The 16600-nt window shown below is 33.1% G+C and overlaps 1 protein-coding gene across 1 annotated transcript; it reads right to left on the minus strand.

The window, feature by feature from the left end:
- Window positions 1-10905: 10905 nt before the first annotated feature.
- LOC140448893 (uncharacterized) lies at window positions 10906-16079 on the minus strand. Its single transcript, XM_072542019.1, has 5 exons — window positions 15841-16079; window positions 15252-15373; window positions 13795-15158; window positions 12903-13650; window positions 10906-12038 (listed from the first exon to the last, which is right to left on the minus strand). The coding sequence occupies exons 1-5, from the start codon at window positions 16077-16079 to the stop codon at window positions 10906-10908; spliced, it is 3606 nt and encodes a 1201-aa protein (XP_072398120.1).
- Between the last annotated feature and the right edge of the window lie 521 nt (window positions 16080-16600).

A 16600-nucleotide genomic window follows, 5' to 3' on the forward strand; every position in this document is an offset into this window, starting at 1 on the left:
GGTTGTAAAAAACGTAAAATATGGCTGAGCATGGAATCAGATTTGCAAGGTAAGAAATGAATATTAAACTTTTGATAAAATATACTTTTTTATGATGTTATTTGTATATAAGTGTTCATTTTTCCAAATTGTGAAATAATTTTATCCAAAATGTTTGCCAGTTGGCTGCCAGGTGGTGATAAATTTGACCGTCCTACATGTAGAATGTCAGGATTATGTACTATTATGGCATGAAAATTATAATTTTGAGTAATTATTGTAATCATTGGATTTCTTTGTTTATTTTACTTAGTATTTAGCCCAAAAGAATTTGTTGATAGTGTTATGAACATACTGCTTTTATTGTTTCAGGGGTTTTTCTTTACATGAGGCCTTGGAGATGTTAGAAGAAGATGAATTTCCTCATTCTCAAGCTAATATAGTTCTCTTACCTCCGGAAGATGCCGCTGAAACAGATGAGGATTCTGGTGATGAAGAAAACGTGTCTCCGGATAATTTGCCTTCAAATATGTTGAGAACAGTAGCTGAAATCCATGTACCTCGTTCGGTTGACTCAGACTCGGATGATGATATTCCATTATCAAATTATGTTAAATCTGAGAAAGTTTTGAAAATTCCACGGCAATACCACTGGTCTGAAGTAGCAACCACATCAGAGGAAGCAGAAATACTTGATTGGTCAAAGGATAATGATCTCAATATTGATACAGAAGATACTCCCATAGACTGGTTCATGAAGTTGTTCGATGAGGAAATTTTTGATTTACAGGTTGTCGAATCCAATAGTATGAAAGTATGAAAAATAAGAAAAATAAGCCTATATGTATCGAAGAAATCAAAGCATTCGTAGGAATTCTTATTCTTAGTGGTTATGCTCAATACCCAAGGAAGAAGATGTATTGGGAAAAGGATAGAGACGTCTGTAATTCCTTAGTTTCTGGGGCACTTGCTAGGGATAGGTTTGATTTTATAATGAGCGTTCTGCATATAGCCGATAATAATAATTTGGATCATTCTGATAAATTCAGAAAAGTTAGACCTCTCTTTAGGTTACTAAATCAAAATTTTTTAAAACATGCAGTTTTAGAAGAGAACCACAGTGTTGATGAAGCCATGGTTTCTTATTTCGGGCGTCACGGCTGTAAACAGTTTATAAAGGGTAAACCGATAAGATGGGAATATAAACTTTGGGTTGGATGTAACAAAAATGGGTACGTAACGTAGTTTGAGCCATACCAGGGAGCATCAACACACGTATCGCCTAAATACAAGGATTTTGGTGTCGGTGTAGGTGTGGTACTCAGTTATGTTGACATTCTTAGATCAAAGTGGGAGCTGAAAAAATTTCATTTATTTTTTGATAATTTTTTTAGTACAATGCCTTTATTTGAAATGCTGACAGAAAAAAATATCAGAGGAACAGGAACCATAAGAAGTAACAGAATACCAAAAAATCCGCTGAAATCGGCAAAGGAGTTACAAAAAGACAAAAGAGGTTCGTACGATGCTAAGTTTGACGGTAATAAGAAATTGACAATTGTCAGCTGGCACGATAATAGTGTTGTATCGCTCTGCTCGAACGCAGTTGGTACGAATCCTATTCATCAAGTAAAGCGATATTCGCGACAAGAAAAAAAAACGATACTTGTTCCTCAACCATTTATGGTAAAATTATATAATCGAAATATGGGCGGCGTAGATCGATGCGATCAAAACGTAAGTTTATATAGAACTGGCATTAGAGGAAAAAAGTGGTATTTCTGTTTGTTTACTCACTGTATCGATTTGGCTATACAGAATGCTTGGCAACTACATCGAAGCAATCAGGGCACTTTGGATCAATTAGCTTTTCGACGACGCATTGCAACTTCACTTCTTCAGCTTTATACAAAAGCGACTTCATCTTCTTGTGGACGGCCAAGTCGAAGAGAAAATGCCGATTCTCGTTTCGATGGAATGCATCATTATGTGATTGATCAAGAAAAACAAACTAGATGTCGCTACTGCCATAAAAAAACAACTACAAGATGTCAAAAATGTGATGTTGGTATCCATGTACGCTGCTTTGTGAGTTACCACACAAATGGTAGTGCTTGATCCTGACGTCCTAGATGTAGGACGCTAATTTTTTTTTGTGTACATTGCGATTTTTTGCAATATTATTACAGTAATGTATTCAAGTGTTCCAAATAAAACATATTAATAACAAAAAATTGCAGTTTTAATACTATTTCTTATGTCAGGATTATCTGGGTTAAATGAACAGATGCATCAATAGTGATGATAGAAACACACAGCAAAAAGCGACAAATAAAAAAAGCAGCCCTTATTTTACTAAATAAAGAAAAATGTACACCAAACCCATCAACAGGATGTATTAGGCTCTGGTTACCAATACTAAACAAAAAAGACTGCAATAGAAATATGCTTTGTATCAATTTTCTATTTTATATATCTCTCGTCATAATATTAGGCTTAACCAAATTTTTTGGGAATACTTAAAAAGGATTAAAAGAAAAATTTAGGATAGAATATGTAATGTAAATGTATAAATCTAACTTTGTTCCGTCTGTCTATCCTTATGTTATATATTTACCTCCTAGCCGTTGGCTGTTTTGTGTTGTAATAAAGTAATAAAGTATATTATGTAATCCTTTGTTGGTTCTTAGTATTCACTTTAAGTTAGTTAGGGCCTTGAATGTAACGAAAATATTAGATTAGATTAAGAGGGGTGGCCTTTCAGCCTATTCTACTGCGAACTTTTCAGATCTCTTGTGGTCCGCTAGTCCTAGATAACATTCTCTAGCCTGACCCTTTTTATAAAGTCTAGTAGCTTCGAGACTGTACCTTCCATGTAGCTATTTGCCAGTGAATTTTCTTCTCCTAATGCAAAGAACCGCAAATTTGCTAGACTGTCACATTGACATAAAATGTGCTCTGCTGTTTCTTCTTCGAAGTAACAGAATCTGCACAGATCATCATCTGATAATCCCATCAGCTTCAAGTACCTACTTAGCCTACAGTGCCCTGTTAGATACCTACTATGGCCTTGACTGTTCTGTCTTTGCTTATTAGGTCTGCCGTAAATTTTGGCAAATGTTCTCTAATGAACTGTTTCGTATGTCTTTATCCTGGTGAATTCCTCCACCATTCCAGAGATTTGTGAGCTACCCACTTCCTTGTAGCCGTTCTTGTTACTGATTTTGCAACTACGCAGAAGGGTTCCGGTCCAATGAATGGCAATGATGAGCCTTGTTTGGCTATTTCATCTGCTTTTCCATTGCTCTTATGACCCTCGTGCCCCGGTACCCAGGCTACCTTAACCTTGCTACGGTCTCCTAGTTTATTTAGGGACTTGCAGACTTGTCGGGAAATGTATCCCTTGATTTGTCTCTACTATGCCGGCTCCCACACCCTCCGATGTTTTTGAGTCATCCGTGTACCAGGTAGCAGCAGCTTGTATGGGTACACCTTTATTCCAGTCTTCCCTGCCTGGAATGTAACGAATGAAAGTATGGTTTCTTGTCAATCTACTGATTCTTGTGATACTAATGTTAACAATAAATTTTTAATTTACCTCTAGGCGAAGTACTATTTTGTTAACAAATGCAATAGGTCAATACATCATTAACAAATTCAAGTAGCAAATACATCAATGTTCTTCTATTAATTATTCGTCTATTTCGTTTTAGGGATATCGCTGTGCATTTGTCTGAGAGAAATAATCTGTACTTATCTGTGTATACTTTTTTAAGAAATATATTATAACCTTTCGAGACTGGCTGAATGACGAAAGTCAATGCCACAAAAAAAAAAAAATACATCATCGTGGCTGAATGGATCAAGTTATCTAAAGCCATTAATTAAATAAAAAAAAATGTATATAGCAAAATGTACAACTTTACCATCCGATTTTCAACTCAAAAACATGGCTATTTGTATACAAGATCGAGGTCGTGTACATCAAATGTCAAATTGGCTGTCACAATACGCCAATAATTGATAAACTAGCGGACCAACTCGACATCGAGTTTTTTAAATGAAATTTTTATTTTGTGAGAAAAATATACAATATATACAATGACCGGAAGTAAAAATATTTTTATCAATAACTCAAAAACTATAAATGATAATTTCGTGAAATTACCTTTTTGAACTCTACGTTGAATTCTCTATTGATTTGACTAATAAAAACGAAACCGGAAGTCGACCTCAAAACCGGAATGCAATTTTTAGTATATCAAATGTCGACATGGATATCATTTAGAAGTTAATTTTGCATGCTGATCACGAATCCGGTGTCAGATTTGCTCTATCTTGACGTTTTATGTGCGTTTCGGGTCACTTCCGGTGTCGGATCGCAACCGGAAGTACATATTTAGATTCGTCTCGACGAGACCTTTCGATCCATATATACATTGTGGGGTCTAAAACTTAAAGTAAATTTTAACTTCCGGTCATCCCAAAACCGGAAGTGAATTTTTGTACCAAAAGTATATATTGACAATCTCATACGTAATACTAATAATATTCCGAAAAAATATTTTAATTATGTAATATGGTTTTTTAGTAAAGTGGTGGACAAGAAAAGGGCTTAGCGTTTTAGTATATAAGATATCTTTGACATAATATGATTAATAAGGTTAACATAATTTCTAAATTTTTAAAATGTATTTAAAAACGATTTCGGATTAGTAATCGAAACGTCAAAAACAAATGTAAAATGTATTTTTCATTACAATTAATTGTGATTGATTTCCAGATAAATCCAATATTTAACATATATTTCATTATTTCAAAATATACTCATATCATGGCAACATATAAATAAAGTGATATTTTTTTAATTTCCGATACTGCAATAAAACAGATAATTCTTTACAAATTTTATTTTAAATATTAACTTACACAAATTAAACGAGTCAAAGCAATTTCAAAAATAATTTAATAATTTAAAATAGCAACCACAGTAACTGCACATAAATAATAATTTATTCATATATGCCATGCCTATTTCATTAAAATTTTGTTAAATTTTAATTTGGTGATTTGGTTTACATTTAATATTTTTACCCTTCATTTTAACATAAAATGTTACTTACAATTAACGAAATAAATTACACTGTAAAATAAGTAATTTAAAATTATCTTCAGAAATAAAAATAATAACGAGGTAGTACTAGCAAAAATTATTATTATTTAGATTGCGGTCAGTATCAGACAAGCAGCTGTGATTTGGGATTTTTTTTTATTTTCTTCATGGCTTTTAATATCATAGTTACATAGCAATAGGAGTACAGTTAAACACCAAACGTACAAATATTGTAAATCTAAGAACTACACAATAACAAGATTTTCAGTACAGAATAAAGTACCTGTATCATTCATTGATTGTAAATGCTCTGAGTTTAAGCACACTCGAGATAAAATTAAACATTGTTTTAGCGGATCAGGTGTTGGATTTTCAAGAGAAAGAACAACATTATGTAAACTGGATAAACAGTCCTTACTTTCATGTTTCATTGATGCATAGATTGGACAATTAAATGAAAGATGTTCGATTTTCTCAAATTCTTTACTATTACAAATAGTGCAAATTTCATTTGGACTGATGCAGTGAGTGACTCCACTAAGAGTAAGTTTAAATTTGTGGTCATTGCAAACTCTTAACTGAGCTATTGTTCGGGTTATATGGATTGGCAAATTTAACAGAAGATAGCTTTTGGCATAATGAAAAATGGTAAGATTATTGTAAAAAGTTAAAATAAGGATCTGTACACTAAAGTGCAATCGAATTCGTAAAGTTTGTTTCACATTTACCAGTAGTGATGCTTTTGTTGTATTTAGAGAAGAATAGCTTAGTGTATTCCAGCTTTCGTTAGCATTGATTAAGACAAATAAGTTTTTAATTTGCAGAACCCAATTATATTTTTCTGGGAGTTAAGTAAGTGCACATTGACGTAGAAAGCAAATCTTAGGAAGTCGATTATTATTCATTTTTAGAATGTTCAATTACCAGTTGAAGTACCATTTAAATACATTGTATACAATTTTAACACGACCAGTTTCTAATCCAACAATGTAGTTTGGTTTGTTCAAAGGTAAGAGTAAAATTCTTTTAAAAAGCTGGATATGGATTTTCTTCAAAATGGCATAAGGAGCGGAGACCCCAAACTGGTATACAATTAGCACCAATACTTAAAACTAGGGATTTAAAAAGATGAACTATGGAGGTCCAAAAACGAAATTTGGTTCTTTTAAGAACTGGTAAGACAAATGCGACGGCAAAATTTGCTTTTGATGTTATTGAGACTTTCACTTTCCGAAATAAACTAGAAGAGGTAAAAATAATACCGAAATAGGTGAACCTACCTATTTGTGTCCCGAATATTGTTCTGAAGTTATTTTCTTGTGGCATGTTAAAGTAATTACTATTTAAATGGGAATAAGCCACAATTAAATCACTAATGTTTGTATTTTGAGAACGATTTCCGAAGTGGAAATTGAAACGTCAATAAACGTACTTTAACCTTTAATTGTGGCTTATTCCCATTTAAATAGTAATTATTTGTGTCCCTGTTTAGAAAAACGCATAATTTTAGTTTTCTGTGTGTTTATTTCTAGTTTATTTAAGTTAGCATAACTATGTAAAATATTGAGTTTATTTCTGATATCTATTTTTAAGTTTGCGATAATAATGTCGTCTGCATACAGCAACATCAATAGTTCAGTATTTCCATGTATCGAGAGGCCGCGGCAGGCTTTATCTTTGAAGTAATATTCTATGTCAGACAGAAATATGAAAAATAAAAGAGAGCTTAATACTTCTCCCCGGAGAACTCCGGATTCGACGAAAAATGGGTATGTGTAAGAGGAATTAGTTCCACACGTGTAGTGTCATTCGCGTAAACATTCTGCAATCCACCAACAACACGTGAACTGATTCCACAGCTATACAATTTATACCAGATTAAAGAGTGGTTAACTTTATCAAATGCGCATTTAAGTCAACGACTATGGCAAAAACATTAGGTTTTCGAAGCCGAAGCTGTACTTGTATAGCGGAGGAGAGTATGTATACATTGTCAGTGCAGCCTCTATTCGGCCTAAAGTCTGACTGACATTCTGGAAGTAGGTACAGAAAACTGCTCGCACCATGGCATGAGACGATTATATAAAATGTGCATATACACTTTACATAAAGAACTTATTAACACAATACCTATTATTAACTTGCTTTTTCTCAAGTATTTTATTAGATTATATTAAGTTATTTAATTACATTTATTAAGCTATTATAAGATCAAGTTGTTAAGGAGATGTTTTAGGAATTCATAAGGGACCCTGTCAGAACCAGGGATTTGTTGCATTTGCAGCTGTTGAGATCTGTGTAAATTTCCTTGAAAGTATTTGAGATGTAGAAATAGGGGTTATTCGCATCAAAGAAAGATAATTTTTCTTCAGTAATTATTTGGTGAGAATTTCTAAGAAATCTTTCCCATAAATCAACTGATATTTCAATATTACGTTGATTACCAAGCATCCTTTTGATTGTGGTCCAAAACGTTTTAGCGTTTCTACAGCTAGAAAGGTCTGTTATAATTTCTCTATTAAGCAGTTTTTTCTATCTTTTCAGTAAATTTTTGTATTCTTTTTTAGAAGAGGCATACGAGTTGAGATACTCTGAGAAAAAGAATTTTGTTCGCAGTTGTGTAGTTTATCTTTCAGATTTTTTTTAACTGGATACATTCTTGGTCAAATTAAGGCTGATATTCGGCTATTAATATTATAACTATTTATTTTACACATATGAAGTTTCAGTTCAGTGGCAGTTTCGTTTACCGCTTCAAGAAAATTATTGTAAACAACGTCCATGTTAGGCATAAATGTATATAACTCTAGTGGAATTTAGCATTTGTAATTTATAGACATATATTTTAAGACATATATTTTTCTTTCGGAAATTTCAAAACGAATGTTTTAATGATATTATAATAATTTAATAATGCCTTAAAATCTTCGACGTATTTTAGTCTTTTTTTTTTATTTTTGATAAAAGGAACTGGGTGTGTTTTTGGCACATCGCCGCCAAATTGAATTTTCACCTCACCTGTACTCTGTATGACTATTTCTCTGTGTTTAACTTTTTTTCTCCATTTCTCGCTCTATTTCTCGCATTTCCTCTTCCTTTAATTTTTTTTTTCACTTAATCTTTAATTTTCCTTTCTTTCTTCATAATATCTAAAAATCCTTTAATTTCATTTTCATATTTTCCATTTTTTTTTGTGTCTTTGGTTTCTTCCATTAGCTAGTTTTGTTTTTTGTTGATTTTATTTCATTTTTTCCATTGCTTGCTTACTTTGTCTCCTGTTGATTTTATTTCACGGTTTTTTTTTTGTTTCTTGTTAATTTTGTTCCATTGCTTGTGATTGCAATTGCATAAATTGTAAAATTGTTTATATTTCTGATTTCTCCTGACTTTGTCTCCATAAGTGTTGTTTCTAAAATTTCTTTTTGTTCTGAATTTTCTTCTTGTTTTTGGCTTTTTTTGCTTTTATTTCGTGTCTCATACATTTCGTTTTCACTTTCTAATTATTCTTTCTATAATTCGATAAAATGTTCCCTGTAGAATTCTGATCTCCTAAAAATAATAAACTCCTTAAAATTTATAAATGGTAGATTTGTTTCAAATACGAAAATAATTGTTCCTTTGTGCAAATATACTACAGATTATTTTATTAAAATTTATAGGTGTTAAAATTGTGCCATAAATAATTTCAGATAATTATAAATTGCAACCATCTGTGTTCATTTCCAAATAGTCTCTACTTTCAAAAATACAAACTTGATACTTTTGAATTGTCTGTCATGTTGGGGCCAGTTATTATGTTAAGCGAAAATATTAATTTTAAATTATAATAAATTAAAATCGTAGACTAATTTTCGAAACCAAATTCAATCGTAGACTAATTTTCGAAACCAAATTCAATCGTAGATTAATTTTTGAAACCAAATTCAAGAATTCCGCTTTAATTTGTGCCTTCTAAGAATTGCAAGGCAAAACAGACGTTGATAAAGATGTTAAGGGAGACATGAGGAATCTAAAAATTGCATTCCACAACATATCTTCTCAACTAAGCAAAATTCTTAGCGAATTGGTTTGTAGTACTCGTACAGAGTATATCGAAATAAAAAGGAAAAGACAATTAAGATTTGATTTCACGTACAGGGCGCTTGCGCATCCGATTATACGTATTTCGGCCCCATAGGCCTCATCAGAACGGCTTTCGCAAACGCTGTATAATATATAATATAATAAATTACTTCAACAACCATACCTATAACTCAATTTGTTGTATCTCTGTTGTTTTATTTGCAAGAGAACCAAAAGGAATAATTATAATACACATAAATATTATCAAATTTAAATTTTATTAATATATTGAATCAAAAATAGGATGAAAAAATATTATCAAATGTATTTTTGAAAAAATATAAACTATTATCAAATTCATCAATATACTGTATCAACACAAAATTCATATACCCGCTATATTAAATGAATAAAATTTTATAACAGATCAAAATTATGAAATCTAAATTGTAAAAATCCAAACATACGTATCATACATTATGTTCCTAACATGTACTTTAATTCTAGGAATCTAATAAGAACAATTGTTTCTATTCACAAACCGATAACTTGTGTCAAAACACCTATATGTGCCTATGACTGTCTTTTAACAATTTTAAATCAATATTTAATCTGCAAATTGACAGGGCTTTCTCTTCTAGGGTAACTTAATATGTCATGTTATAAGATTATTACCATACCAAACATTTTTTTCAAATGGGATATCCTAAATATTATATTGCATGTAGATTATACATATTTTGTTTAGCATTTTATTACATTACATAGAGTATTTCAGAAAGAAGGGTCTTCTGAAAAGAAAAACATATTTTTTTTTTCAAAAGTTATGACCAATTATATATAATATTTTGTTAATTTATTTTATTTTTATCTAGAGAACAAACATTAGAATGTGATTTATGGTTAGACTACATATAAAACTCATATTGCAGATTTAAGAAATACATTTAGACATTTTTTTATTTAATTTGTGAACTTAGTTGTTCTTGTATGATTTGTATGTATCGTTATATTTTATGGTAAATCTTTTATTTTTAGTTAGTTAATTGCTCTAATCGGTAATAATTCACAAATCGGTTGTGTTCGCCTATTAAGTGCAGATTGGTTTATTTCCAAAAGTCGTTTGTTATAATTACAATAATTTTGCATAATTTATCACCACGGAAATATTGACATTTTCCAATAAACAAATTTATATATTTGATAAATTGCAGAGGTATTTACTAATTCGTGTAATTTATTTTTTTCGATAATTGCTTTAATATATCAAAAAAAAATTTTAATATTTATATATGTTATCAAGGGGTAATTAATTACTGTACACAATGAAATAAAAATCAAAATTGTTTAAAGTTTCTTTACTGTTTGTTTTGTTCTTTTTCTTAGATATGATGTGATGATTTATCTATTCGTAATGTGAAAAATTCTTATATTAAAAATTATGCAAAATGAATTTTAAGATCTGACTTCTTTATTTTCGCTTGACACACACAGAGATGATACAGATAAATTATTAGTTACTATTGGCAACCTTGACATTTCCCCTTTTTAATAATTATACAGACACTATCTTGAACATGCCCCCCACCTTGAAAGGATCGCTTTCAATTTAACAGGTAGGCAAGTAAATGAGGAAATGCATTACATGCAATAAAAAATAAACAAATACATCTTCAATAGTTATTATAAACTTTTAAGTTTAAAAATCAAACAAATGTTCTTTAACTAAGACGCATTAACAGTTCTAGAACTTAAGGCGTGATTGCACCTTCACTTTGATCACTAGGAAGGGGAAGTGGACAAATGTTTGTAACAGCTCGCTTTATAAGTCCTTTTGAAGTTCTTATGGTAACCACTCGTGTAACTCCATCAACGCCAGGATGCAAAACTTCTACGCGCCCAAGACACCAGTTTAAAGGAGGTAAATTTCTTTCTTTGATGAGGACGAGTGTGTCAGTCTGAATTTTAGATTGGTTGGCTTTCCATTTCTTCCGTTCTTGCAATTCGGAGATGTATTCCAGACACCAACGTTTCCAAAAATGATGGCGAAGTTGCTGCAACTGCTGGAATCTAGACAAACTGGTAATGGATGAGTTTGATAGATTTATTTCTGGAACGGAATCCATGGCTCTTCCAATGAGGAAGTGAGCTGGTGTCAAAGGCAAAAGATCAGAAGGGTTAGAAGACAAGGCACTCAAAGGACGAGAATTTAATACTCCTTCAATCTGAGTTAGTAATGTAACAAACCTTTCATAATCTAATTTCGTATCTGTCATAACTCGTTTGAGGTTAGCCTTTACCGATTTGACTCCAGCCTCCCAGAGACCGCCAAAATGAGGAGAATGAGCCGGTATGAACTTCCAATTTATATCAGATTTAGCACACATATCAGGGAATTTATTACCATTGGTTTTCAAAAATTTACCCAATTCCAACAAAGAATTGTTGGCACCCACAAATGTGGTTCCGTTATCACTCATCATCTGACATGGTTTGCCCCTTCTAGCGATAAATCGTTTTATTGCCGCCATAAAGGCTTCGGTGGAAAGATCCGTTACCACCTCTAAATGAATGGCTTTTGTCGATAGGCAAACAAATAAACTAATATAACCTTTATATGAAGAAGCACCCCTATGACGACTAGTTCTGAGGGCAAATGGACCAGCATAATCAACTCCTGTAATAGCAAATGGAAATGAGGGGGTGACTCTTGATTGGGGAAGATCTCCCATGATGGGATTAACTTGATCGGGATTGAAGCGAAAGCAACGCAAGCATTCGCGAACCGTTCTCCTAGCCAATGATTTTCCATGTAAAGGCCAATATTTCTCACGCACGTGAGCTAGGAGATGTTGAGGTCCTGCATGGCACAGCTTGAAATGCTCTTGACGGAAAAACAGAATAGTAAACTTATGATTAGATTGAATTAGAATAGCATGTTTCTTTTGATAAAAAAAGTTTGAATTACTTAATCTACCACCGACCCTGAGTCATCCTTCTGGATCTAAAAAGGGATTAAGTGATAAGATTCTGCTTTTAGAAGAAACTGCATTACCTCTTCTTAAGCACTGAATCTCAGATGGGAAACCTTCAGCTTGTACCAACTTAACTAGAGTAAGGGTAGAATTGTTAATCTCCTGCGTGGTTAAATACCCCAAAATACGAGTGGCCTTGTTCTTTCGTTGAGAATTGTAGTAGAAATGCACAGAGTAAGCCACTGACCTTATTAAGGTTGAAAAACTCGAATATTTTTCAAAATCAAATAATGGAGTAGACGAAACTATCATAAATTGGTTGCTAATAGTTTTAAACTCTGGAAGTTTTTCTTTATCAAAAGATACTTAAACTGGCCAAGTTTCAGGAGAATCTAGCAAGACTGATGGGCCGTGCCACCAAAATGAACAAGAGCTTAGAACCTGAGGTTCAATTCCTCGAGAGAGTAAATCAGCAGGATTACAATCCGTAGGTACATGTCTCCAATTTTCGGGATCTGTGTTGGACTAAATTTCTGAAACACGATTACCAACAAAAGTTTTTAGTACATGTGACGAAGTTTTTATCCAGCCCAAGGTAATGGTTGAGTCAGACCACAGAAAAATCTTATTAAACTGAATATTCAAAGAAGTAATAACCATTTTAGAAAGACGTGATAAGATCAAAGCTCCGCTAAGTTCCAGGCGAGGTACGGTCAGCTTCTTTACAGGTGCTACTTTGCTTTTAGCACAAAGTAAATTTATAAAAATGTTACCCTTTTTATCAACACTGCGAATATATATGGCTGCGCCATAAGCAACTTCGCTTGCATCACAGAATCCGTGCATTTCAATAAGAACAAAATTAGGGAGAACTACATTTCTTTGAATTTGCAATTTATTCAACTCATGCAACTGATCTCTGAAAGATAACCACTCAGACTGAATATGCAATGGCACTCCTTCATCCCAGTCTAACTTCTCTAACCAAAGGAGTTGCATAAGGATTTTGACTTTAATGATTGATGGACTTAAGAGACCTAAAGGGTCGAATATTTGAGCAATACCAGAAAGTATTGATCTTTTAGTGATAATTTTGGGAGTAACATTTGAATCAATAGAATAGGACAATGAATCTAAACTAGGGCACCATTGTAACCCAAGTGTCTTTGTGTTTTCATTGGCACCAAAAAGGAAGGAAGTGTCTAATAAAATAGATTCCTGGATAGACTTAAGAAATGAAGAATTGTTTGACGTCCACTTTCTAAGTGGGAAGCAACCTTTTGAAAGAATTTCAGAGACTTGTTTACAATTAAGGATTAAGTCCTCTAACGAATCGGAACCAGTTAGCAAGTCGTCAACATAGAAGTCTTCAGCTATGATTTTAGAAGCTTGAGGGAATGTATAAGAATGCTCTAATGATAGCTGATAGAGACTTCTAGTGGCTAGATAACTACTTGACGTAGAGCCATAAGTAACTGTATTCAATTCATATGAATGAAGAGGATCTTTCGGATGATTTCTCTATAAGATTCTTTGGAGACACCGTTGAGTATCATCAACAAGAATTTGGCGGTACATTTTGGCAATGTTCGCAGATACAACAAATGGATACCTTCTAAATCTCAACAGGATAGATATCAAATCATTCTGCATGACGGGACCTACCATCTGAAGATCGTTGAGCGAATGACCAGATGATGACGGACAGGAGCCATCGAACACTACTCTGAGTTTTGTAGTGAGACTGTCCTGCTTCATCGCCCCGTGATGAGGAAAGTAATAACTATGTACTGGCAAAGTACAATCAGTAACTCTTGACATGTGGCCTAAAGACAAGTATTGCTCCATAAATGCAACATACTGCTCCTTCATGAGAGGATCATTAAGAAGCCTTTTTTCTAAGCTATAGAACCTTCTTTGAGCTATTGATCTGGATTCTCCCAAAGAGTCAACCTGTAACTTAAAAGGAATGGACACAATGAACCGACCATCCAAATTTCTCCTAAAGGTTGATTTGAAGTGCTCCTCGCACAATAACTCTTCTGTAGACTGATGTTTAGTACCTGAGCACTCCTCAATCTCCCAAAACCTAGAAAGGCCGTCAGTTTCGATATTGTGTGATAATCCACATATAGTAGATTGCTGACTATTCACCCTGGTATTTATTAAAGGACCAGAAATGATCCACCCTAATCTAGTTTTCTGAAGTATGGGTTTTTCAGGACCTAACTTGACCTGACCCACACATAGCAGGTCCCAAAAAATACTAGCACTGATCAAAATATTTACTTCCGAAGGAGTATGAAAATTTGGGTCTGATAAACGAATATTTGCAGGTATGGGCAACGAAGATGCATCAATTTGACAAACTGGAAGTTGTCCACATATTTGTGGAATGATTAAACACTCTAGGGGGAAAGAATATATAGATTGTAAAGAGTTAATAACAATATTGCATTTGTGATTTATTTCAGAAGAAACATGAGCGATACCCACTACAGAAATGTTAACCTGCTCCCTTGAAATACCCAGCAAATCAACTAAACTTGATGTGATAAAATTAGATTGAGCTCCACTATCTAAAAGAGCTCTACAATTATGAGCAACCCCTAAATGGTTACGAACTTGGACAACAACCGTTGATAGAAGGATTTGTTGATTTTGAGAAGTATTAGAAAGTGTCTGAGGGCTACTCTGAGAAGCAACTACTTGATCATTAAACTGAGACAATGGATTTAGTGGATTTTCAATAAATTCATGGAAAAGAGTATAATGTTTCTGGTTACATTTCTTACATTCGCCATATTTGCACGTAGCTTGTTGATGTCCAGAATGCAGACAATTCAAGCATAATTTAAATCTACGTACTTTATTAATACGGGCAGGAATGTCTAATGAATGAAATTGACTACAGTGAACCAGTTTGTGTTGCTGGTTGCATAAAGGACAAGAAAGAAAAGAAGATTTTGTACTTACAAGAGCCTTGGTACTGTTGTGTCTGAATTTGACATGATTATTGACAGAAGTCCCTTAAATATTGGGTTTATTTAGATTATATCTTTCTAGAGTATCTGCCTTCGTTTTTAGGAAATATATGAGGTCCGAAACTTGAATGACTTTACCATTGTTGGCCTTCTCCCATTCTTTCACAGATTCAGAATTAAATTTTTTCAAAAGAATATATTTGAGAAGGGCATCCCAATGTTCGACTGGTTGTTCTAATGCCTCCAAAGCTCTAAGATTGCTACAAAATTTATCAATTCAATTTCTGATTGAAAATGAACCTTCTTTATTGATTGCCTTTAAATTGAAGATGGCTTTAATATGGTTATGCAACAACGATTCCTTGTTAGAATATCTCTCAACCAAAAGATTCCATGTAACAGTAAAATTAGAAGCAGAGAGAGGTATAGAAGCAATGACTTTCTCAGCAGAACCTGTTATGCATGCTCTTAAATAATGTAATTTTTGTATTTCAGATATACTATTATTTTTTATAACTAACGAATCAAATAAGTCATGAAAATCTAACCATTCTTCTATGTTGCCACTGAATTTTGGCAATTCAATAGAAGGAAGTTTTATATTGGAGGTTGTATATGTATGATAGGATGTTCACTAGTAGGACTAGATGTACTGGAGGCACTAGCTGAGGTTGTTGTCAACAGTTGTTTTGCCTTAATTATAACCGAATAAAATGATGTTTCGAACGTTTCTCTGTAATTTATTTCTTCCTCAGTTATTGCGTCCAGTAAACTTTCTATTTTTAATTGGGTTTCTTGATATTGAGTATGAATATTTTTCGCGTTTTCGATGCGCAATTCAATTTCAGCGCGAGTTGGCTCATTCATCTCACCTTGGGTTGAGTCCCTATCAATGAATTTAATAAATGAGGTTAATCGCGCTTTAAGAGATGCTCTTATCCTTTTTAACGTAGGCAAATCCCCCATTTTAATTCAAATTTAAATGTTTTAACTATTATGTGTCAAAGTAAACTAACAATGAACAATAAATTTTAAGATTGAAGAAGTATAAATTAGGAAATTGATATGAAAGGCAGATAAGTAAGGAACAAAAGCTCACTTCCCTGATTTTTGATGTCCCGTCCAGTGAAATCGTCAGTATGTGTTCAATCGGATTGTATACTTGACTTGAAGCCTGGGGCAAAGGAGCACTCGATGTATTTCTGCGACTGTCTCGTTCAACGTTGTCGGCAAACGTCGATCTTGTAGGTTGTATGGCGTGGAATAGCACAAATATCCGAAGCTCTAAGGACCAATGTTTGTTTTGTTCTTTTTCTTAGATATGATGTGATGATTTATCTATTCGTAATGTGAAAAATCCTTATATTAAAAATTATACAAAATGAATTTTAAGATCTGACTTCTTTATTTTCGCTTGACACACACAGAGATGATACAGATAAATTATTAGTTACTATTGGCAACCTTGACATTTCCCCTTTTTAATA

This window comes from Diabrotica undecimpunctata, chromosome 8 (assembly GCF_040954645.1).
Source record: "Diabrotica undecimpunctata isolate CICGRU chromosome 8, icDiaUnde3, whole genome shotgun sequence".
Taxonomy (NCBI): Eukaryota; Metazoa; Arthropoda; class Insecta; order Coleoptera; family Chrysomelidae; genus Diabrotica; species Diabrotica undecimpunctata.

Coding starts and splice junctions, on each gene's coding strand:
- LOC140448893 (XM_072542019.1), bottom strand. CDS start 16,079: ATGGGGGATTTGCCTACGTTAAAAAGGATAAGAGCATCTCTTAAAGCG. Junction 13,651..13,794: donor CGCTCAACGATCTTCAGATG/GTAGGTCCCGTC, acceptor AGAATCTTATAG/AGAAATCATCCGAAAGATCC. Junction 12,039..12,902: donor TCGCAGTGTTGATAAAAAGG/GTAACATTTTTA, acceptor TTTTCCGTCAAG/AGCATTTCAAGCTGTGCCAT.